The following is a 24,622-nucleotide window of genomic DNA, read 5'->3' on the forward strand; positions in this document are numbered from 1 at the left end:
AAAATTTCATCGATAAAAATATTAACTAAAATTTTAGAGAAAGTAAGTGAAACCAATTCAATCGTATTTTTTACTTCATTTATGTTTTATCTCCAAATTTACGTTGAATAAGAAGTGGTGATTCATTAATTGATTTATTAATAGTTCGTATTAAATATTTCCAATTAGTGATTGATTTTCTTTTTTACCCTTATTTGTCACAGGTGACAAGTTATAGTTAATTAACATGAATGTCGCAAATTAATGATTGCTTTTTCTGCAGATCGATTATTGTTAGTTTTCAAACTAATTGTTTATTAACACTTATTTCATAGATTAACTTATAGATTGCATAAAATTATTATTGTGTTTTAATTTGTTATTAAAACAAAAGAAAGTTTGAAAAAAAAAACGAAAAAGTTGTTGTCAATATTGAAATTCTCGAAGATGAATGAAATAAAAGGAAGAAATTTTGCAGTGATATATATATATGTGAAGAGAAATGTCAAGGTTAAATGAATATTATTGTTACCTAATTATTCAGAAATTTCATGGAATTACTAAATTTCATTTCCTTCTTTTTCTTTAAAAAAAAAAAAAAAAAAAAGAAGGAAGGTATGAATAGGAAAAATTTGTGAATGTCCTAAGAAGGCAACAATATTTGGATGACACATGCTAATGACACAATGAAATTGTCACCTTTAAGGTGATAATTTCATTGGCGATTAAACTAGAAATATAGAACAATAAGAATAGAATAGGAAAATGTCGAAAATACGTCACAGATGGAACAGAAGGATTAAATCCGACATTCAACGTGTCGTCTGGTATCATATTAAAAAAATAAGCTAATGTGCTTCATTTATTCTTTGATTTTCCTTGAATATGAAATTTTTGAGAATTCTCTCTGAAAGTATTTTGCAGTAATCTGACACAATGTTACTTTACAGCTAGAAAATTTATGATTAATTTATTTGATTTGATTTATAATCAAATATTTTGTATTTTGATTTTTTGATTTTTGACAGTGAAAATAACAAAATGGCATTGCAGTTTCGATAATAATAATAATAATAATAATAATAATAATAATAATAATAATAATAATAATAATAATAATAATAATAATAATAATAATAATAAAATATCAGTTTTGGTAATGAAGAAATCGTTTCTAAATAAGTGCCACAAAATATTAGTGTAGGCAATGTATCTGTTAATGTATCCAAACCCAGATTTTAATATTTAATAATTTAGAATAATAGATTTAATTTCATATTTTTCAATTTCAGTGAATTATTTTCAATCTATTAGTTAGTAATTAAAATTTTATTTCAGGAATTGACTTCAAAAATTTAATTTTGTATTCCTACTGAATAGCCACCATATTTAAATTATCATTAACAAGGTATTCCGGAAACGAAAATTCTTCATTTCTTCATTTGTCCTAAGTTTTGAAAAAATTTCAAGAAAGCATATTGATAAAGAATCTTTTGGCTTCCAAATCCTTTATTCTTATCATATCATTTTTTTTTTCTCTTTTAGAAGAATAGAAATTTCTTTACTTTTTTTAGAAATTTCTTTTTCGAAATGCAAATTTCCTTACAAAAAAAAAATCAATTTCCCTTTTTTTTTTTTTGATCAGTATGGTAGATCTAGTAGTCTCACCATTTGAAAGTTTGAAAAATCAAATGTTTGTATAACTCAGCTAAGTTAATATTACTTTATAATTTTGATTACTCTCTTCTTCTCTCTGTTAGCATAAAATCGAAAAAACTTGTTGATGAATTCCAGTATATGGAATTGTTTTTCTAGCAGATTACTTCATCCGATCATCACTTTACTAAATTCAATTAATTTTATTCGGCACTCAGAGGTGAAATAATATGAACAATTTCATTTTCCAAACAAGCAAAACTATTATGTGTCAAGAATTTATTAACAATTTTTAAAATAATGAAGTTAGCGACTGCCATAGAAAGAGGTATTTGTGTAAAAGGGGACCAAAAAATTTTTTTTATTCTTTAAAAATTTTGGATAGTGCTTTAAAGTGAAAATATTAAAAGTAATTAAAAGTATACAATTGAGACTAACGGCCATTACTTAATTCCATTACTAAACTCCTTTAAATTTATTTTTGATATTACAAATTTAAACTTTCTTTTCAAAACATTACTTCCACAATTAATTAATTTGTATTATAAAGTACAGCTGCATGCATAATTGTGCATGTAACTATTTGTGCTTTATAAAAACATTGTAAAATTCATTGTTTTTAATTGCACAAAATGAAATATTCTTCAAGCAATGAGTTTTTTTAAACACTAAAATCATTTGTTTACAAATATTTTCTTTAACATACATTTCCCTTTGTGAAATATTTTAACTGAAATATGTGGGATATTTAACGAATGACAATTTCAGTTATTTAATTCTTGTCTGATTCTGACCTCTTATTTTACTCTCGAAGTAATATCGTGAAATTTCATTAATGTGTTAAAACTTTATTAATGCAAAAAATTTCCTTACAATTATTAGTAAGTTTTTTGATATTACAAATTTAACAAATAGAAACTTGGAAGTAACAAATCTCAATGAGAAATGTTTGAAAAAAATTATTGATCAAAATTATCGGATCACTTTGATCTTATTTTTCCTGAAAAATTTACTTAGTATCCATTCAAAACAACTTATATCTTACAAATGACATCTTTTTACTAATTAAAGCAAATATATTTATAAAAAATTTCAAATCAAAGTGCAGATCAGTAAGTCAATCTTTCTAAAATTAATGTTATCAAATTTCTCTCATATTAATGATTTAAACAAAATCAGTCAAAAGTTCATACAAAAGCTACTTGTGTATCAAAAAAGGACACTTAAGCAGTAAATTTTTTATATCACTAAAAAATTATTGAAATACTTGTTATTAATTTTTGTCATGTTTTTTAGCCCATTTTCAATACCATCTAATTAACAATGATATGATGATATTATATGCTTCAATACAAGCCAAATCACTGATAAGCTAATCAAACACAATGAAATCACAGTTTATTGGTCTATTGACATTTTGATATACAAGAAATCTTTGCTGGCATTTGAAAATACGAAGAAAAAAAATAAAACTTTAATAATGGCAATTTTAAATCAAACAATTTAATCATACAATGACAGAATGAAGGAAAAAAAAAATCATTTTAAACTCAAAATCAGAAAAAAAGCAATCATTTTTTGCTAGCTGTTGAATATGTTTATTTGATCATTTTTTAGCTCATTTATTTACGGTCTTTACATATTTCATTACAATCGATAACAGTTATCAATATTATCACATATCAACAAAAAGTATTATTTCCGATACTTTAAAATTTGCTATAATTTTCATAGAAATATACAATAATCAATTGAAGTATTATTTTTCTGTCAAAATTATATACTTCATTAGCAGTTCATAGTTGAGCAGCAAACTTTGTAACCATATCGATGCGACATAACACAATTAGGTGTATCCGGAAATATACAACCGTTAGTTGTAGAACAATTTAATGGCTTGTTAGTGCCCGGATACACTTTCACCTTACCTGAAAATTTAAAAATATTGATCGTTGATGTGAAATAAACCTCCAAATATATTGGTATCTGATAATTTTGTCACCAATGATTTCTTTTTTTCTAAAACTATTTAATGCTTTGTAAATATTTCAGAAATGAAAATATAAATAACGAACTAAAATTATTGAGTCACTGCATCATGCAGCATGGAACGATATCATTTTGCAGAATGCAATAGTAAATCAGAAATGAATTTAAGGTAGCAATTAAATTAGTCTCATTGGACTCGTTAACAAAATCTCATAAAGCAAACCATAAATATTATTAGCATTGGTACCACAGCAGATGTACTGACCACCATTCTGGGATTCACTGTATTCGCAAAAATAACCAACCGTACAGGGCCAATATAAACAGTTCTTCACACTACCATTCACGTATTCCACTTCAGCACGTCGATCACGGCATGTCGCTAAATTTTTTTGCAAAAAATTCACAATCAAAAATCAATAGTGATAGAGGTAAAAGAAGAAAAAAAAGAGAGGAGAGATCACGGATGATCATACCTTTTGGATGTCACCAATTGTCATCAATATTATTTCACTTTATTTTTTCCTTCTTTCTTCTTTGAAATAAAATTTGCTTAAAAAATTAGGATTAATATGAAAAAGAACAAAAAATAAGTAACAAGTAGTTAAGCTTACCTCTCGAAGTGTCATCATTCATTTGGATCACACACTGACCATTAACACACAAAAGTGACCGATACCACTTATCGATACATTGCTCACTATACATACATGCTTCACCCAAGCGAGCAAATGGATAACACTGTCCACTAATGGCTATCTGATTTCCAGGACAGACTAAAAGTCCATAAACAACAAAGAAACTAGCATTTATTTACAAGGATGTGAACAAAAACTTATCAAAAAAGGTTGATCAATTTCAGACCAATTATAATATATGCCGAAATCATCAAGTAGATATATTAATCCAATTTTATTTATTAATAAAATAATTTAACAATTCCAATAGCTAACTCTTAGAACGTGGAATACATTTGCTTCCATCAAAAGTAAAACCAAATTGACAACGGCAAATTCCATCAGTGCAAAAAGCGCCAATATAAGCACATTGTTGAGTGTAATTACATAGAAAACCATAGGTTACTCTCCGGTAGCACTGCCCATTTATCGAAATTTGATTTGAAGGACAAAGAATTGGAGCTATAGAAATGTTACGTGAAGATGACGTTAGAAACAAGGTATACTATATATCACACAGGTAGATGTACGATATATCTCTCTATTTCTCGATTATCTTCATTGGTTACTCTCTAAAGTAACCAATGAAGATCACAAGACTTATGGTATAAAGTTTAAATTCCACCTAGCATTTAATATTCATTTAATCTAATAAATCTAGAATTCTAGAAAATCTAGTAAATTGAAGAACCCTACTTGCGATACACGCACGACCGTTGTACTGCGAACCATTTGCGCACTGGCATACATGTGAAATGCACATTGCGCCAAATGTACTGCATTGTGCGGTCATCGTACAGTATCCACCGTATGACACTGAGTTTGCTGTAGTGGAAATTTGTAGAAGAGCGACAATTTGCATAGTTTGTGAGATGCATGGTTATTGGATTTGTAGAGAGAAGAGTTTCAGGAAGAATACCTAAGCTATCCAAACAGCAAACTCCCTGGTAACAGTAGTATTCCGGAGAGATATTCTGGCACTGTGTGCTCGATGTACACCGATAACCGTTTAGCATCGCTGTACCACCTGCTGGACACTGTCCCAGCACAAAACTTGCTCCTCAACAATACCAAAATTATACTTTCATAATATTATTGGTCAATTTAAAATTGTAAAAATTTATGTCAAAAAGGGTGAAGTTACTGATAAAGATATGATCAATTAATTAATGAAAACTATTTTTTTGATATGCAATTGGAACATAATCTGAATAAGTTACAGTGTAATTAGCTTCTAAATATTTAAATATATTTTTAAACTAAATATATTTGTGTATATATTATCATTGACCATATATTTTAAAGATAAGACAGCTTGTAACACCTTTTCTTATAGAATTGTAATGACTTTGATACACCTGTTATTATACCTGTCAATAATAACGGAAGAAGTGATGGTAAGAATTGCATTCTGAAAGAGAAATATTGCTAAAATAATTATTGCAGTAAATACAAAATAAAACTCTTTTTATGCATCATTTCATTAGATACTTTTAAAAGTTTCGAACTATTAACAATGAAAAGGTGAAAATAAAAATTTCTAGCTGCTTTTCTCATTTTAAAAGAGATGAGAATTTACAATGCTATAGAAGAAAAGAATTCAAAAAGTATTTCATCTGATCTCTTCTACATTTTAACAAAAAATTAAAAAGATAAGCGGCAAAAAAGTGGGAAAAGGAAGAAAAAAAAAGGATTAAAAATCGGAGGTTATTAACAGCTGTTGTTAGGTTACTTTAAGAAAGTTAGCATAAATAGATTTATATAATCGTATCTTTTAGCTTATAAACATACAATTTCACTCTTTCTTATATTTCCGGTTTTCAGTTGGTAACTCCTCCTGGTTTTATTTGCTTTTACCTGAAGGTATGTTATTTTCGTTCTATTTGAGCCATACAACAATTAAGAAATATCCAAAATTGTTTATTCATTGACTCATCCTGATTTTAAGTAAACAGTTGGTTCTTTTTCATTTTTTGTCATCCATTTTTTTTCCGTGAGAAATTCTTCAAGTGATTAAATTGATCACAAATATTACTTAAACATTATAAAATGAAATTTCAATTCAATCGTCCATAAGGGTTACAGCCATCTCAGATAATATCTCATATAACCAAACAATCATTTATAAGTAAATTCAAATCTACTTCTGTCTCTATGACTCTTAGAAATTATGACAAATAAAATTTGTATATGTAGAAATTTAAAAAACAAATTGCAACAATTAATGCAATAATTTTTGCCAGAAAAAAAAAAGTAAACAAGTACACTTCTGGCGAATATTCTTATCTACGCATGAAGCTATCGATATTTATGTATTTAACATCAGATGGGAGAGTCTTTTCAACTTGTTTAGAAATTCCGAGAATATTTTCTTCGTAATCATAGCTTCTAATGAGTATTCTGTTCTGTACAACTGCAAAATATGAAGCAATTGAATTGGATAAAGCATTTTCAAGCATTTATTTTGTTATCTTGAAATCCCTTTAAATTAATTTCTAAACCATAAATATACCTATCCAGCACACATTTTAGCAATAAGCACTCATAATTTCTCCTTGAATTTCAAAAATGAGTCTCTGAAGATGCGCTCTGTCACTTTCAATACATTTCTGATGGATATAATCAAGCGATTCTTTCTAAACATCCTAAAAATAAAATTTGCTCAACAGTTTTTATATAGTCAGCTGATCCTGTCTCGCCTTTTCGAGATTCTCCAAAACATTTATCATATTTAATCTACCATATAGTCACCTTCTGATAACCGTTAAACTTTCCTAGAAAAGTAAAGTGCTTTTATGGAATCTATAAAATGACTTCAATATAAGATTTTTAAGGATTTAGTTGTACCTGATACTTCCTTATATAACGTACTACAAGTATACAAGTAAGTTACAGATAATGGAAGCAATTAATTTATATATATATATATATTTTTTTTTTTTGAAAGCACTTAAAAAAGAGAAAATAATCCAAGGTTAAGCCTTTATCAAATTGAAAATTCAGCAATAATATCAAAGAGTCCAACTATAAGCGAGCTATTAAAGCCAGGTCCAAGATTTTGTTTGAAACTCAAACACTGACCAAATTTAAATTTGAGTGTCATGGTTAATCATTATAAAAAAAAAAAAATTGTGAATTAATGAATTATCTTTTCCGTGTTTGATATGCATCATAGTGTAGAGAGATTGGTCCAATGTACTGTTTTTATTAATAGAAAATATTGCTGATAAACATGATTAGAAATTAAATACAACCCAAAAGAATCAGTTACACAACTTTTGGTAATTTATTAACATGGTAAAATCTCTAAATTTGATGTTCTTTTAAAATTATAACTAAAAAAACAAATACAAATACAATTGGAAACTAAAAACAATCCGAAAGAATCAGTTATGTTAATAAATCCTTACTGTATTCTTGACATGGAAATTTAATTTTTCAACACACAATATAGAAATTTAGTTTTTTTTTCAAAGTAATAAAGTAATTAAATCTGACAGGAAGTGAACCTAAGAAATAGGGAACGGATATTAAGTGTTCAGAAAAAGAGTAATTTTTGTGCACAGATTTCCTTTAAAAGGGAGCAAAAGATAATTTATTACTATATTCAGTATTTTAAACTATAAACAACAATACAAAATCAGAATAAGTGAATTAAGAATGTAATTCATGTTAGTGAAAATCAATGTCCTTCTAAGGTAACAACGAATTATAGCTATCAATCAACAGTACTTCATTACTTCCCAATTAACCTAGATTTATTCAATCTCATCACATCACTGAAAACATTTTGTGTTATTTCCATTTTGACAATTAATGAAAGCTTCGGAAAAGGCCTTTTTTCGAAAGTTTACCCCTGATCCATTCCAACAAATAACCATTATCAACAAGACTATCTCAAATTAAAGCCTAGACATTAACAAAAACATATCAAGTCAGTTAGAAATTAATAGAAATGCTTGATGACCAGCAGCAAGCAAAATACAACATTATCAGGAATTGTTTCCGATTAAAAAGACGTTCCACAGCATGTAAATTGAAGAATAATAATTAATATATACAACAAAAATGAAATAAAGAGTGCAATTTTCTTTAAAATACCAAATGTCGCTTCGTAATCCGTTAAAAAACCTATTTATTATAAAAAAAAGGTTAAGAATATAAAAAATATACCGCGCATAATTGTATTAGAATACTGCTAGAGATTCTCTCAATCAACACTAATAAGAGAGGTAAGAATAAAAACATATCTAATCATAATTTAGTATCGACGTTTGTTTCTTCAGACAGAGACTAGCCAGAATTTTCACTGAACTACAGAGTTACAAACAAAAAAAAATTTGTTACTTTCAGCAAGCCAGAAAAAGAAGCATAATACCAAAAACAGATCATTTTAGGGAGCTTACTTTCTGGAAAAGGAAAATTAGAAAAGATTGGAAAAAATTATGGAATTGAAAAGAAACAAGGGAAGAGGGGAAAAAAGAACATACAAAGTAACTAAGACAACGGATCATTAGGTCTAAAATCATTGCAATATTTTTGTTAAAGAAGCCAATTAACTACCAAGTATAACTCATTAAAAAAAAAATGGCGTAAATTTAGATATTCCGTTGACGTCTCGTTATAAGGAACTCAAAAAGTAATTGAGATGAACCAGTGGTATAAAAAAGTTAGTAAAATAAAGAAAACATCATGCGTTGATATTGTGTTCGATATTAGAAGCAAGTCACATAAGTACAGCATAGTTCAAATTCTTATTGAATTTAAATCGAACTTTTATCAAATCATCGAAATTGCGTTCATCAGGGTATACATCTTCGTTCTCCATTACCGTAATTTACAATAACCGAAGCTTTAGCCATTTTTGAACCATAACATTCATCCCAATATCCCTGCTGATCTTTTCCACTATGTCGAAATAATACGTAACGAATGCCTCTAGGATAATTCGAAAATGTATGTTCGATCTTTCGCCATTCAACCTCTAAAACCCAGAAAAAAAATATTATCAATTAAAGGAATTAACGACACTGCACGTTCGTTGATATATTATCAGCGAACTGCTTTATTCTGTTTTTGATAAAGTAGAAAAAATGAAATTAACGTAAAAATTTACCTTTCAACATGCGAATTCGGGTTATTGAAGTATCGGTTGTTTCATCACGCTGTGGTACATCACGATGTATCCATTCATGTTCTGGTGTATCATACTGTTGAGAGAGGCGAGGGTACCGAGCATACACAAGAAATCCTGGCATTGGTCTGTATGGCAAAGGCATAATTCCATCGGGAAGCAGTTGCACTTCTAACAAATAAATCGATGGGCAATTGAAGCGACCTGTATGGTACTCCGAAACGGTGATTGGTGGACAAAATTCATCCAAAAAAGAACGCTAAATGAGATCCTTGTCAGGATGTGCTAGGGAAAGCTGTTTTTACTACATTTATTTGAAGTCCACAATTTTGACCAACAGTAAAGTTGATAGTAAGAACTGAATTGCTTCAGTGCAGTAAGGAAAAAGACATTCTAAATATCACCAATAACTGATTTAAACTATATGTAGCTTAAAGAATAAACAAATGACAAAAGAAAATAATTACTTCAATTCCCTCTTTCCACAAATCAATGATTTGAAATTTACTGCACCAATCATAGCTTGTCACAAATGCAACCGGTATATTTTCCACTGGTACACAACCTACTGGTGGTTTCTCGATTCCGAATCTAAATTTAAATTGTGATTTCAATACGGTTGAGATCATTACATTCGTATGCTGGTTCTAACTCTCGTTTTCCTCAGCTCTCCTGCATCATCTGAATCACATCCAAATAAGATTCGAGGATTAGGATCAAATATAAATATCTGCGGACGACATGGTTTTTGTTTCTCTTCCATCAGAAATGTTCAAAACAATATCCTGAAACTTAACCCATCACCGCCGTTTTCACCCATTTCCCAACTTTCATATCGATCGTCACCACTAGGATTGCTAATCAAATTGCGGCCGAAAGCTTGCATAAGAGAAACTTTTTTGACATTGAGTGAAGGTTCATTTCGTAACGAGTTGGGAGGCAAATCCATTGATCGGTATATCATATAACTGATCCAGAAACCGGGAGCAGATAAAACACTGTACCATCGACGACAAATCTGCAATAGCTTTAAAAAAAAAAGAATACTCATCAATTTTAGAAATAAAGTGGAACACATTTAGAAGTAAAGTGAAACAATAATATGTGAATATGACAATTTCAAATACTACGGCAAATACATCACATTTAAATTTACTCAACCAAGCAGTTGCGTTTTCCGGATTTCCAGTATGTTTGAATGCATTGCCTTCCTTATGGTTTTTAAAAATTCTACTTGGTTGTAAAGAAATAGAAATAAAGAGTATTAAAAGAGTACAAATTTAATATAGTGGCGTAACCAATACATATTATTAGTGAAGATATAAAATTTTTTTCTAACAATTTAAATAGATGGGTTAACCACCAAAATTGATGAAATAACGAAAACAACCTACCAAAGGACATATATAACCAACATCACGACGATTATCAACTCTGACCAACACTTCTGCAAGAATTTGTGAAGGAATTGGTATACCATGGATATAAATGTTGCTTTCATCTTCTGAAAAGATCTTACTACGTAAGCAATAAAAAACCGCTCAGAAAACCTGAAGCTACCACACAACTTTCTCAGGAATCACAGTGTTCTCCTATAGCGAGGCATACCTTCATCAATTTCTTCATCGGCTTCACTTTGAGATGACCAGGTAATTGTCTCCATTACTACCAAATATAGTTCATACACAATCTCTAACAACTATAAATCAGAGAAGAGAATATTTAAATTATCCCCAGATCAATAGCGTCTGTTCTGGATCTGTTCTTTGGATAAAACTTGAATCTGAAACAGTTTGTCTCTATTCCAATCGTCTCTTTAGAAGATGACTCATCGGTTTACACAGTCAGCGAATACTGGCTCTTTTAATGTGCAATATGAAATACAAAAGGTTGCAAAACGAAGAATGCACTTTCGCAATCAATAAAAAAAACTGAAATAACATTACTTTTCTAATATATAAACACTTTTTTAATTAAACAAGTCATTAAAAATGCAAAATATACTGAGCAATAAAAACAAACAATTCCAACATCTCTAAAAACAGCAAACTCAAAACATCATACTCCAGTTTTCGTTCTGGAATTATAGTCAAAAAGGGAAAACTCGAAATGATTTTATAACTGCATTTTATCAAATATTCACTCCAATCTTAACGAAGAAAAAGTTTCACTTCAAAGGATTTAAAAGAAATGGATCAGATGAGAACAGATCCAATTCGATACGTTCGACATGCCAATTCTTATTTAGTATTAATTTGAGAATATCCAGTATCTCAACGAATATTTAGTGTATGTTGGTATAATTTCTTGTTATTATTGTGGTGAATATAATAAATAATAATGTAAACATAATAAATATAAATATAATAATAATAATAATAATCGACAAAACAAAAGAATAAAGCTGTTACACATGTAACAGAGTTACTATGAAAAACTTTTTTAGCATCATTGCATACCCCATAGTTCCACGATCAAATTATATTGGTGATCCGCTTCAAATGACTCTAACTGGTAGAATTACTTTTAAAATTTAGTTGCAACCACAAATAATGAAGTATGCACGAGAACAGAAATACAGCCTTCTGTACAACTAACAAGAGAAGTCAAAAACCTCAATCTCCATTCACTCAAATATTTAAATATATATTTAAAAAAATTAAATATTTAAAGAGAGTTTTAATTTCTAAATCTGTAACAGAATCATATATGGTAACTGTTCACCTACTTCTTCTAAGCCCTCCCGTCCATGCTGTTTCATCTCCTTCATCACTTATTCATCTTCTAAATCTGCCAAAAGCACATCCGCGAATGACAATTTTCTGAGCGAAAGTAAATGACAGAAGTGAAAAACGCCTACAGAATCTTATAGAACTGAATTAAGCTCTAATCTAAATTCAATTCTTACTTCGATATTAACTGTTTTTCTGGTATGAAGGAGAAAGAATAATGATCAGAATAAAAGCCTGATTGCTTTCACGCAGTAAAACATATACTAAGAGACATAGTTTCATTCATCGACCATATTTCTGAATGATTGAAAACTACAGCAACACACATCACAATCCCCTGCAGAACCAACCGTTTCTTTAAATGTCCCAGCTGTTTAACTGTGGTAAAACGCAGCACAAGCAATGAGTTCATGAACTGAATTGAATTTTTTTTCACATCCAATGACCCTACCAGATGTAAAATATACAAAAGATATCCTAATCTTTACATATTTTGCAGAGTTTAAATAATGAGTTATAATGTACTTTACACATTCTACTGGATTATATAACCTATCGATTGTTCTAATATGACCATCCGCTGCTAAGCCAATTAAAACTAAGTAATGAATGTTCGGTAAATAGTGAACCAGAGATTAATTATAGAATTTTGTCAGGCAACATTCCCCTTCATGACATATTCTTCACAGCAAATGAACAATTCCAGTTGGTTTTTGGGTAGTAAAATAAACTACCTGAAAACCATTTTATTACGATACATTAATTCGTCTTCAACTTCAACAGAGATCTGTGGAGAGAGGTCCAAATCAAACTGCAGTAGAGAAATTATAAAAATTAGTAAATTAAAGAACCACTGCAACCAGACGGACCAAATATTTGCAAAAATCAGTTACCTTCAATTTGCAACAAACCGTCATCAAGATAACCTATATGCAAAACCCAATCACTGTATGACTACCTCTCTACACATCAAAAAGTGTAACAAATTCCTCAGTTCAATGTTATGCCTGGTTTAGCGAGCGAGACACGCCTGACATTCGTGAAAGACGCAACACACGTAAGTCAAAAGCAGATGGACCACTTGACCATTGCACACAACAAGCATACTAGTAAATGAAAATTTAGTTATCAAAAGATGCCCATAGCGATCAATTTCCTAACAATTATACACTTCAAGCGATGACATTTCCAACGTTTACCATCATCATTCATGGCATTATTGTTGCCGGGTAATAAGCAAATTATCTATATCAATACTGAGCTATTGCCTTTCCTTTTTGGTTCATTTAGAGATCCGAGATAATTTTGAGGTAATGGAATAATTTCTATAGTTCGATTTGAACAGTTCTTACCTTCCAACAAACCTGTTCACATTGAATGATATTTCTCTCTGTGTAATTCAACTAACTCCATCACAAAGTATGCTAATCTGCAAGTTTTAAGTAAAAAAGAGAAAAAGAATATTCCGCAAGAATATTAGTAGTGTCTCAAAAAACAAAATTATTTCCACCGTATGATTCTAGTTGCAATTAAGTTCATAATTTCATAAATTTGCAGCATATTGGAAATCATAAGAGATCTTCCTGATAGCAAATTTTGCATAAAAAAAACTATATAATCAACCTTATACTATGCAACAAACAACGAATAAATAAAAGTAAATAATGTATAAGTGAGATGTAGCCAAGAATGTAAATGATATGAATCTGATGTATTTACTGCAAATCGCATAATCATATAACTTTATGAAGTGATATGTTGTGATTAAGATGATTCTTTTCTTTCCAAAAATTTATTTCCATTTTATTTATGCAATAATCGAGGGAGGAATACATATGAGCAATTTCATTTCATTAGTAATTGAACAATATCGATATTTATTTGCAAATTCTTGCATAGCATGCAAAGTTACTTGCAAATGAAATCAATGGATGAAGCTAATGCTGAAAAATACATTGCAAGGATAACTTAAAAGAAAAAGATATTAGTATACATATAGGCAATTCTGAAAAGTGCGAAAAGGAGAAGTTTTTTCAAGTAAATGCTTTTTTAAATATATTAGATTATTTACAAATTTATCATCGAATTCAAAATCCTTGTCATAACTCAAAAGTTTGAAAAGTAGTAACATCTTCTATCGAAATAAGTGAAACAGAACTTACTGCATGAAATTTGTAGAAAAGTTTGACAGAGGCTATCCGATTACTTCTGTTTAGGTATTGTTGGAGAATTGTATGTATAAATGCTCATTCAGATGGGAGTGGCAAACTACGTGGATTGATAACCTATGTCCACGTATAATAACACAGGTATAGTAATAACAATAGGATATAAAAAAATACGTACAGTGATATGATAATGGCAGTCACTATTTAATCCTATACACTAAATAATTCCATTTCAGTTGCTATATCGCATTGTTGCAAATAATTTATGCAAAGCAGTTGTGATATTTTTTGCACAATTTTTTTACATTTTCGATGATTTCAGTAAATCTTTCTAATCTTTGGTTTGGACTATATTTTCAAGTTTGCTATGTAAGTATGTAAATTAAGCTTATTAAAATATTTTGCAACATATAATGTGATGAAGGTAGCTGTCAAATGAGTATCAATTGATGATTTCTAACACTTATTAATCTTTCAAATTTCAACCATAATGAAACTAAAAAAAGAACGTGGTCATTTTGGTGTGAATTATCTTTATCTCTATGAAAAAAAAAAAAAGAAACTGTTGGTGAACGGAATATCATACACTAATTATCTTGTTATTAAAAAGTTTTGGGTTTGTTCTTATTAGTAGTTGATCTGGCTTTCGCTAATCTGTTATCTATTAATCTAATATGTGAAGATACATGGAAGAAAACTGCAGCCGATGTTGTAATTTATTGCTGGCATTTAATTAAAACATAATTTAGCAAAATTAAAATATAGAAAAAAAAAAAAAAAATAATACCTACATGATAGATGACTGCCCATATACAAATGAAATCAATGATGCACCTAATGTTGAGAAATACATTACAGGGATCAAAATAGTGAAGGAAATGACCTTAATTTGCATATAAGACCAAAGATACTAACAATAATTTGTCAATAAAAAAAGGAATATGTAACTAGAATTTGACCAATAGAAAATATAAATAATCAATAACAACAGAACTATCAAAGCGCATTTCTTTTCTTTAAAGTGCACAAGGTTTAATGATTCTGCATGTGAAATTTCAGGCTTCTTTTAGTCTTAAAATATTTACTGCATACAGTACAGTTGTAGATAGGTCTATTCATATCATGAGTTACCATGTGAGACTGCAAAATGTGTTTTTGTATAAAACTTTTCCTGCATATCGGACAACTGTACGGTTTTTCACCGGTATGAATCATCATATGTCTTTTCACATCCCCGAACTGAGTGAAATTCTTTTTGCATATTGAACAACTGTACGGCTTCTCACCGGTATGAATCATCATATGTTTTTTCACATCCCCGAACTGAGTGAAATTCTTTTTGCATATTGAACAACTGTACGGCTTTTCACCGGTATGAATCAACATGTGTTTATTCATATTACTGGAACTAGTGAAATTCTTTTTACATATTGAACAACTGTACGGCTTCTCACCGGTATGAGTCATCATATGTTCTTTCATATGTGTTACTTCCTTTTGACATATATTGCAATGCTGTTTCCTTTCCGCCCTTCTTTCTTTCTTTGATAGTTCCATTACTTCCACTACTGTTTCGATTGGAACAAGCTGCCGCCGCGGTTTAATTCGTTCATCATCCACTCCCTCTACCGATAAACCTTCTAACTTATTTCCTTCCTCTTTCACTTTTGAAGCCGATAAATCCAAGGGCTTTGTTTGAAACACTTGCAATCCAATCTCTTCTTCACCCATTCTTTCCATTGATAAGCCTTGTAATCCATCCCCCTTCTCTTTCCCTTTTGATATTGATAAATCCAACGGTTCTGTTTGGTCCGTTTGCGCTACCTCAAATGATATGAAATTATCAATCTGATACCGTGTAAAATTTTAAATCGCAGCGCTATGTTGCATTTTTATACTTTAAATGGACTTACGGTGGTTTGAATATTGCTCAGTTGGAAGAAGAAAAAAAAATAGATGAAATGCATGTCAATGAATAATTTCTTGCCAATTCTGAAAAGTGCGAAAAGGAGAAATTTTTTCAAGTAAATGCTTTTTTAAATATATTAGATTATTTAGAAATTTATCATCGAATTCAAAATCCTTGTCATAACTCAAAAGTTTGAAAAGTAGTAACATCTTCTATCGAAATAAGTGAAACAGAACTTACTGCATGAAATTTGTAGAAAAGTTTGACAGAGGCTATCCGATTACTTCTGTTTAGGTATTGTTGGAGAATTGTATGTATAAATGCTCATTCAGATGGGAGTGGCAAACTACGTGGATTGATAATCTATGTCCACGTATAATAACACAGGTATAGTAATAACAATAGAGTATAAAATAATACGTACAATGATATGATTATGGCAATCACTATTTAATCCTTTACACTAAATAATTCCATTTCAATTGCTATATCGCATTGATGCAAATAATTTATGCAAGTCAGTTTTTCTTTTTTTTATTCTGCGTGATTCATGCATTATTTAATGGTGGAATTTTCTTTATCTCTATGAAAAGAAAAGAAAAAAAATAATTTTTGCACAATTTTTTTTACTTCATTGATTGAAGATACCATCTAGGAAATGGGCATACATGTCAATGAGGGAACTTTTGTGATACCAGACGATAAAGTGATTATGGGATAAATACATGATAATAGGTCGATGACGAGTAAAAAAACATCCGCAAACATTTGAGACATTTGAGACAAATAAACGTGGAAATTTAGAAGTGGAATCACACGCAGAATCATTAAACATTGTGCACTTTAAAGAAAAGAAATGTGCTTTCACTTTGAGGTAGCGCAAACGGATCAAACAGAACCGTTGGATTTATCAATATCAAAAGGGAAAGAGAAGGGGGATGGATTACAAGGCTTATCAATGGAAAGAATGGGTGAAGAAGAGATTGGATTGCAAGTGTTTCAAACAAAGCCCTTGGATTTATCGGCTTCAAAAGTGAAAGAGGAAGGAAATAAGTTAGAAGGTTTATCGGTGGAGGGAGTGGATGATGAACGAATTAAACCGCGGCGGCAGCTTGTTCCAATCGAAACAGTAGTGGAAGTAATGGAACTATCAAAGAAAGAAAGAAGGGCGGAAAGGAAACAGCATTGCAATATATGTCAAAAGGAAGTAACACATATGAAAGAACATATGATGACTCATACCGGTGAGAAGCCGTACAGTTGTTCAATATGTAAAAAGAATTTCACTAGTTCCAGTAATATGAATAAACACATGTTGATTCATACCGGTGAAAAGCCGTACAGTTGTTCAATATGCAAAAAGAATTTCACTCAGTTCGGGGATGTGAAAAAACATATGATGATTCATACCGGTGAGAAGCCGTACAGTTGTTCAATATGCAAAAAGAATTTCACTCAGTTCGGGGATGTGAAAAGACATATGATGATTCATACCGGTGAAAAACCGTACAGTTGTCCAATATGCGGGAAAAGTTCCACTGATCCCAGTAATATGAAAAGGCACATCATGACTCATACCGGTGAGATGCCGTACAGTTGTCCAATATGCAAAAAGAATTTCACTCAGTTCGGGGATGTGAAAAGACATATGATGATTCATACCGGTGAAAAACCGTACAGTTGTCCGATATGCAGGAAAAGTTTTATACAAAAACACATTTTGCAGTCTCACATGGTAACTCATGATATGAATAGACCTATCTACAACTGTACTGTATGCAGTAAATATTTTAAGACTAAAAGAAGCCTGAAATTTCACATGCAGAATCATTAAACCTTGTGCACTTTAAAGAAAAGAAATGCGCTTTGATAGTTCTGTTGTTATTGATTATTTATATTTTCTATTGGTCAAATTCTAGTTACATATTCCTTTTTTTATTGACAAATTATTGTTAGTATCTTTGGTCTTATATGCAAATTAAGGTCATTTCCTTCACTATTTTGATCCCTGTAATGTATTTCTCAACATTAGGTGCATCATTGATTTCATTTGTATATGGGCAGTCATCTATCATGTAGGTATTATTTTTTTTTTTTTTTTCTATATTTTAATTTTGCTAAATTATGTTTTAATTAAATGCCAGCAATAAATTACAACATCGGCTGCAGTTTTCTTCCATGTATCTTCACATATTAGATTAATAGATAACAGATTAGCGAAAGCCAGATCAACTACTAATAAGAACAAACCCAAAACTTTTTAATAACAAGATAATTAGTGTATGATATTCCGTTCACCAACAGTTTCTTTTTTTTTTTTTCATAGAGATAAAGATAATTCACACCAAAATGACCACGTTCTTTTTTTAGTTTCATTATGGTTGAAATTTGAAAGATTAATAAGTGTTAGAAATCATCAATTGATACTCATTTGACAGCTACCTTCATCACATTATATGTTGCAAAATATTTTAATAAGCTTAATTTACATACTTACATAGCAAACTTGAAAATATAGTCCAAACCAAAGATTAGAAAGATTTACTGAAATCATCGAAAATGTAAAAAAATTGTGCAAAAAATATCACAACTGCTTTGCATAAATTATTTGCAACAATGCGATATAGCAACTGAAATGGAATTATTTAGTGTATAGGATTAAATAGTGACTGCCATTATCATATCACTGTACGTATTTTTTTATATCCTATTGTTATTACTATACCTGTGTTATTATACGTGGACATAGGTTATCAATCCACGTAGTTTGCCACTCCCATCTGAATGAGCATTTATACATACAATTCTCCAACAATACCTAAACAGAAGTAATCGGATAGCCTCTGTCAAACTTTTCTACAAATTTCATGCAGTAAGTTCTGTTTCACTTATTTCGATAGAAGATGTTACTACTTTTCAAACTTTTGAGTTATGACAAGGATTTTGAATTCGATGATAAATTTGTAAATAATCTAATATATTTAAAAAAGCATTTACTTGAAAAAACTTCTCCTTTTCGCACTTTTCAGAATTGGCAAGAAATTATTCATTGACATGCATTTCATCTATTTTTTTTTCTTCTTCCAACTGAGCAATATTCAAACCACCGTAAGTCCATTTAAAGTATAAAAATGCAACATAGCGCTGCGATTTAAAATTTTACACGGTATCAGATTGATAATTTTATATCATTTGAGGTAGCGCAAACGGATCAAACTGAACCGTTGGATTTATCAATATCAAAAGCGAAAGAGAAGAGGGATGGTTTACAAGGCTTATCAATGGAAAGAGAGAATGAAGAAGAGATTGGATTGCAAGTGTTTCAAACAAAGCCCTTGGATTTATCGGCTTCAAAAGCGAAAAAGGAAGGAAATAGGTCACAAAGTTTATCAATGGAGGAAGTAAGTAATGAACGAATAAAACCTCTGTTACGGCTCGTTCCAATCGAAAAACTGATGGAAGTAGTGAAACTATCAAAGCAAGAAAGAAGGACGAGAAAAAAGCAGCGTTGTGAGATATGTCGAAAGGAAGTAATATATATGAAATCACATATGACGACTCATACCGGTGAGAAGCCGTACAGTTGTTCAATATGCAAAAAGAATTTCACTCAGTTCGGGGATATGAAAAAACATATGATGATTCATACCGGTGAAAAGCTGCACAGTTGCCCGATATGCAGGAAAAGTTTCACACATAAACACCATTTGCTGTCTCACATGGGAACTCATGACGTGAATAGACCTGTCTATCACTGTACTGTATGCAGTAAAGATTTTCAGACAAAAAATGGCTTGAAATTTCACATGCGGAATCATTAAACCTTGCGCACCTTAAAAAAAAGAAATGCTTTGCTATTTCTGTTGTCGTTGATTATTTATATTTTGGATTGATCAAATTCTAGTTACATATTCCTTTCTTTGTTGACAAGTTGCTGTCGGTATCTTTTATCTTATATGCATATTAAGGTCATTTCCTTCACTGTTTTGTTTCCTGTAACGCATTTCTCAACATTAGCTTCATCCAATGATTTCATTTGCAATTAGCCATGTGTGCTATGCACGAGATATTTGCAAATAAGTATCGATGTTGTTAAATTACTAATAAAATGAAATTGCTCATATGTATTCCTTTCTCGATTATTGCATATATAAAATGAAAATAAATTTTTGGGAAAGAAAAGAATCATCTTAATCACAACATATCATTTACATTCTTGGCTGCATCTCACTTATACATTAATATTCGTTGTTTGTTGCATAGTATAAGGTTGCTTATAGTATTTTTATGCAAAATCTGCTATAAGGAAGTTCCCTTATGATCTCCAACATGTTGTAAATTTATGAAATTATGAACTTAAATTGCAACTAGAATCATACGGTGGAAATAATTTTGTTTTTTGAGAGCTAGTATAATTCTTAGATTTACATGTGCTTATTACGAAATGATTTTTGCGTTTGGAAGAAATAACACGAAAATCATTGCAAGGGAGTCTCATTTTTATTATTCTTGTTAGTTTCCTTCATTTTTCCAAGACTTCTAGAACTAAGAAGTTCATTGATAATGAATTTCAAATAATGATTTTACAAAATAATATTTTCTGGAAAATATACAAAATTTCAGATGGTAATCATCGGATGAAATTTGATGAACAAAGCACTTTAGCTATTTTCTAAGAAATGGGCATACATATCAATGAGGAAACTTTAATGATACCAAATAATAAAGTGATTATGACATAAATACATGATAATAGGTCAATGACATGTATAAAACATTCGCAAACAATTGAGACAGTCATTTCAATTAGAGTGGAAATTTAGAAGTGGTCTACTACCTATTTGTTATGAAAAAAATGTTACTTTTATAGGCAGTCATCTATTACATAGGTATTATTTTTTTTGCTGAATTTTAATTTTGCTAAATTATGTTTTAATTAAATGCCAACAATATTAGAAAACTGTAACACACTTTAAGAAATATATGTTCAAACATATTTTTGTTGCATTGCACATGATTTGCTCAAATCAGGTCATGGTTTCCATTATTTACAAGGGTTATAGTTATTGTATTTTTTATCATAGCCTAGTTTTCAAGTTACTTTTGATTTATAATCTCTTTTTATTTTCCATTTAATTCAAGTTTATTAACTAACTTTATTTTGCAATTTACACTACATAATACTGCCATAAAAGAAATAAAGCTTTTGCTAAAATGAAAAAATCTATAATAACATTAGTTAATACCTTTTTTGTATTCTTTGTTGAATCATTTACAATTTTATCATTTCATAAACAATAAACAATCAGTTGTTTATTTTCGCCATGAATTACAACATCTGGTTTCCTTTGAGGTATCTTCACATATTAGATTAATAGATGACAGATTAATATGATCAAAAAAAAAAATATGATCAAATAGTCATCATTAATTTTCTTCCTCTAAACATTATTCATTATCACATTATCACTGTCATCATCACTATAGATATGTGTTAGAAATATCAATTGGTACTCATTTGACAGCTACCTTCATCACATCATATGTAGCAAAAAAATTTAATAAGCTTAATTTACACATGTACATAGCAAATTTGACAAAACAAATTTGAAAATGAAGTCCAAACCAAAGATTAGAAATATTTGCTGAAATCATTGAAAATGTAAAAAAATTGAAGCAGAATGGAATAAAATTGTGCAAAAAATATCACAACTGCTTTGCATAAATTATTTGCAACAATGCGATATAGCAACTGAAATGGAATTATTTAGTGTATAGGATTAAATAGTGACTGCCATTATCATATCACTGTACGTATTTTTTTATATCCTATTGTTATTACTATACCTGTGTTATTATACGTGGACATAGGTTACCAATCCACGTAGTTTGCCACTCCCATCTGAATGAGCATTTATACATACAATTCTCCAACAACACCTAAACAGAAATAACCAGGTAGCCCTGTCAAACTCTCCTACAAATTTCATTCAGTAAGTTCTGTTTCACTTATTTCGATAGTTACCACTTTTCAAACTTTTGAATTATGATAGGGATTTTGGATTCGATGATAAATTTGTAAATAATCTAATATATTTAGAAAGCATTTACTTGAAGAAATTTCTCCTTTTCGCATTTTTCAGAATTGGCAAGAAGTTATTCATTGACATGCATTTCATCTATTTTTTTTTCTTCTTCCAACTGAGCAATATTCAAACCATCGTAAGTCCATTTAAAGTTTAAAAATACAATGTAGCGCTGCGATTTAAAATTTTACACGGTATCAGATTGATAATTTCATATCATTTGAGGTAGCGCAAACGGATCAAACAGAACCATTGGATTTATCAATATCAAAAGTGAAAGAGAAAGGCAATGCATTACAAGGCTTATCAATGGAAAGAATGGGTGAAGAAGAAATTGGACTGCAATTGCTTCAAACAAAACCTTTGGATTTATTGGCTTCAAAAGTGAAAGAGGAAGGAAATAAGCCACAAGGCTTATCAGTGGAGGGAGTGGCTAATGAACGAATTAAACCGCAGCAACAGCTTGTTACAATGGAAACAGTGGAGGTAATGGAACTATCAAAGAAAGAAAGAAGGGCGGGAAGGAAGCAGCATTGCAATATATGTCAAAAGGAAGTAACACATATGAAAGGACATATGATGACTCATACCGGTGAGAAGCCGTACAGTTGTTCAATATGCAAAAAGAATTTCACTCAGTTCGTGGATATGAAAAGACATATGATGATTCATACCGGTGAAAAGCCGTACAGTTGTCCGATATGCAGGAAAAGTTTCACTGAACCCGGTAATATGAAAAAACATATGATGATTCATACCGATGAGAAGCCGTACAGTTGTCCGACATGCAAAAAGAATTTCACTATCTCCATTAATCTGAAAAAACATATGATGACTCATACTGGTGAGAAGCCGTACAGTTGTCCAATATGCGGGAAAAGTTTCACTGATCCCAGTAATATGAAAAGGCACATCATGACTCATACCGGTGAGATGCCGTACAGTTGTCCAATATGCAAAAAGAATTTTACTCAGTTCAGTAATATTAAAAAACATGTGATGATTCATACCGGTGAGAAACCGTACAGTTGTTCAATATGCAAAAAGAGTTTCACTCAGTTCGGGGATATGAAAAAACATATGATGATTCATACCGGTGAAAAGCCGTACAGTTGTCCGATATGCGGAAAAAGTTACACTCGAAGATACACTTTGCAGTCTCACATGGTAACTCATGACATGAATAGACCTGTTTACCACTGTACTGTATGCAGTAAAGATTTTCAGACTAAAACCAGTTTGAAATTTCACATGCGGAATCATTAAATCCTGCGCACTTTAAAGAAAAGAAATGCGCTTTGCTATTTCTGTTGCTGTTGATTATTTATATTTTGTATTGATCAAATTCTAGTTATATATTCCTTTTTTTGTTGAGAAGTTATTGTTGATATCTTTGACCTTATATGTATATTAAGGTCATTTCCTTCACTGTTTTGATTCCTGTAACGCATTTCTCAACATTTGCTTCATCCATTGATTTCATTTGTATATGACCATATGTGCTATGCACGAGATATTTGCAAATAAGTATCGATATTGTTAAATGAAATTGCTCATATGTATTCCTTCCTCGATTATTGCATATATAAAATGAAAATAAATTTTTGGGAAAGAAAAGAATCATCTTAATCACAACATATCACTTCATAAAGTTATATGATTATGCGATTTGCAGTAAATCAGATTCATATCATTTACATTCTTGGCTGCATCTCACTTATACATTATTTGCTTTTATTTATTCGTTGTTTGTTGCATAGTATAGGGTTGATTATAAGTATTTTTATGCAAAATCTGTTGTCAGGAAGGTCCCTTATGATCTCCAACATGCTGTAAATTTATGAAATTGTGGACTTAGTTGCAACTAGAAAAGTCGTACGATGGAAATAATTCCTTGTCATCTTTTTTTACTTAAAACGCAGTGATGGAATCAGTTAAATGCAAAGTGGCAAATAATTTACACAGAGAGAAATATCATTCAAAGTTAAAGAGTTTGTTGAAAGGTAAGAACTATTCAAATTAGGCTTCAAAAATTATTCTATTACCTTAAAATTATCTCGGATCTCTAAATGGATCAAAAAGGAAACGCAACAGCTTGCTTACTATAAATGTAAAAAAAAAAAAAATTTCTTTTAAACAGATTAAAATAAATGTGACTAATTCTTTAGAACTTAAAAAATAAAGAAATCATGGATGCCTACACTTTTGAAACCGGTTGGATCTGACTGGGATGTGTGCGAAAGTTGTTTCGTTTACAAACCTTTTTCATTTGGGTAAGTTTTTCCTTAATAT

At 30.2% G+C, this 24,622-nt stretch overlaps 4 protein-coding genes across 4 annotated transcripts; 1 reads left to right on the top strand and 3 right to left on the bottom strand.

Moving 5' to 3' along the window:
* Positions 1–3,423: 3,423 nt before the first annotated feature.
* Bm11069 (EB module family protein) lies at positions 3,424–5,711 on the bottom strand (the record flags this gene model as incomplete). The annotated part of the gene is made up of 7 exons (XM_001897310.2): positions 3,424–3,563; positions 3,848–4,006; positions 4,239–4,400; positions 4,578–4,763; positions 4,998–5,126; positions 5,221–5,361; positions 5,672–5,711. The coding sequence occupies 7 exons, from the start codon at positions 5,709–5,711 to the stop codon at positions 3,424–3,426; spliced, it is 957 nt and encodes a 318-aa protein (XP_001897345.2).
* A 3,392-nt stretch (positions 5,712–9,103) lies between these two features.
* Bm11070 (F-box associated region family protein) lies at positions 9,104–11,098 on the bottom strand (the record flags this gene model as incomplete). The annotated part of the gene is made up of 6 exons (XM_001897311.1): positions 9,104–9,285; positions 9,418–9,694; positions 9,903–10,026; positions 10,233–10,453; positions 10,830–10,939; positions 11,044–11,098. The coding sequence occupies 6 exons, from the start codon at positions 11,096–11,098 to the stop codon at positions 9,104–9,106; spliced, it is 969 nt and encodes a 322-aa protein (XP_001897346.1).
* A 1,313-nt stretch (positions 11,099–12,411) lies between these two features.
* On the bottom strand, positions 12,412–16,489 carry Bm17820 (Uncharacterized protein; the record flags this gene model as incomplete). Its single annotated transcript, XM_043082415.1, has 4 exons — positions 12,412–12,582; positions 15,467–16,159; positions 16,249–16,327; positions 16,485–16,489. 4 exons carry the CDS (start codon positions 16,487–16,489, stop codon positions 12,412–12,414), a joined length of 948 nt encoding a protein of 315 aa, XP_042938349.1.
* A 611-nt stretch (positions 16,490–17,100) lies between these two features.
* Positions 17,101–23,596, top strand: Bm17821 (Uncharacterized protein; the record flags this gene model as incomplete). The annotated part of the gene is made up of 5 exons (XM_043082416.1): positions 17,101–17,979; positions 19,442–19,645; positions 22,203–22,237; positions 22,388–22,466; positions 22,556–23,596. 5 exons carry the CDS (start codon positions 17,101–17,103, stop codon positions 23,594–23,596), a joined length of 2,238 nt encoding a protein of 745 aa, XP_042938350.1.
* Positions 23,597–24,622: the final 1,026 nt, after the last annotated feature.

The sequence above is a fragment of the Brugia malayi genome (genome assembly GCF_000002995.4).
Source record: "Brugia malayi strain FR3 genome assembly, contig: Bm_v4_Chr4_scaffold_001, whole genome shotgun sequence".
In the NCBI taxonomy this organism is placed as follows: Eukaryota; Metazoa; Nematoda; class Chromadorea; order Rhabditida; family Onchocercidae; genus Brugia; species Brugia malayi.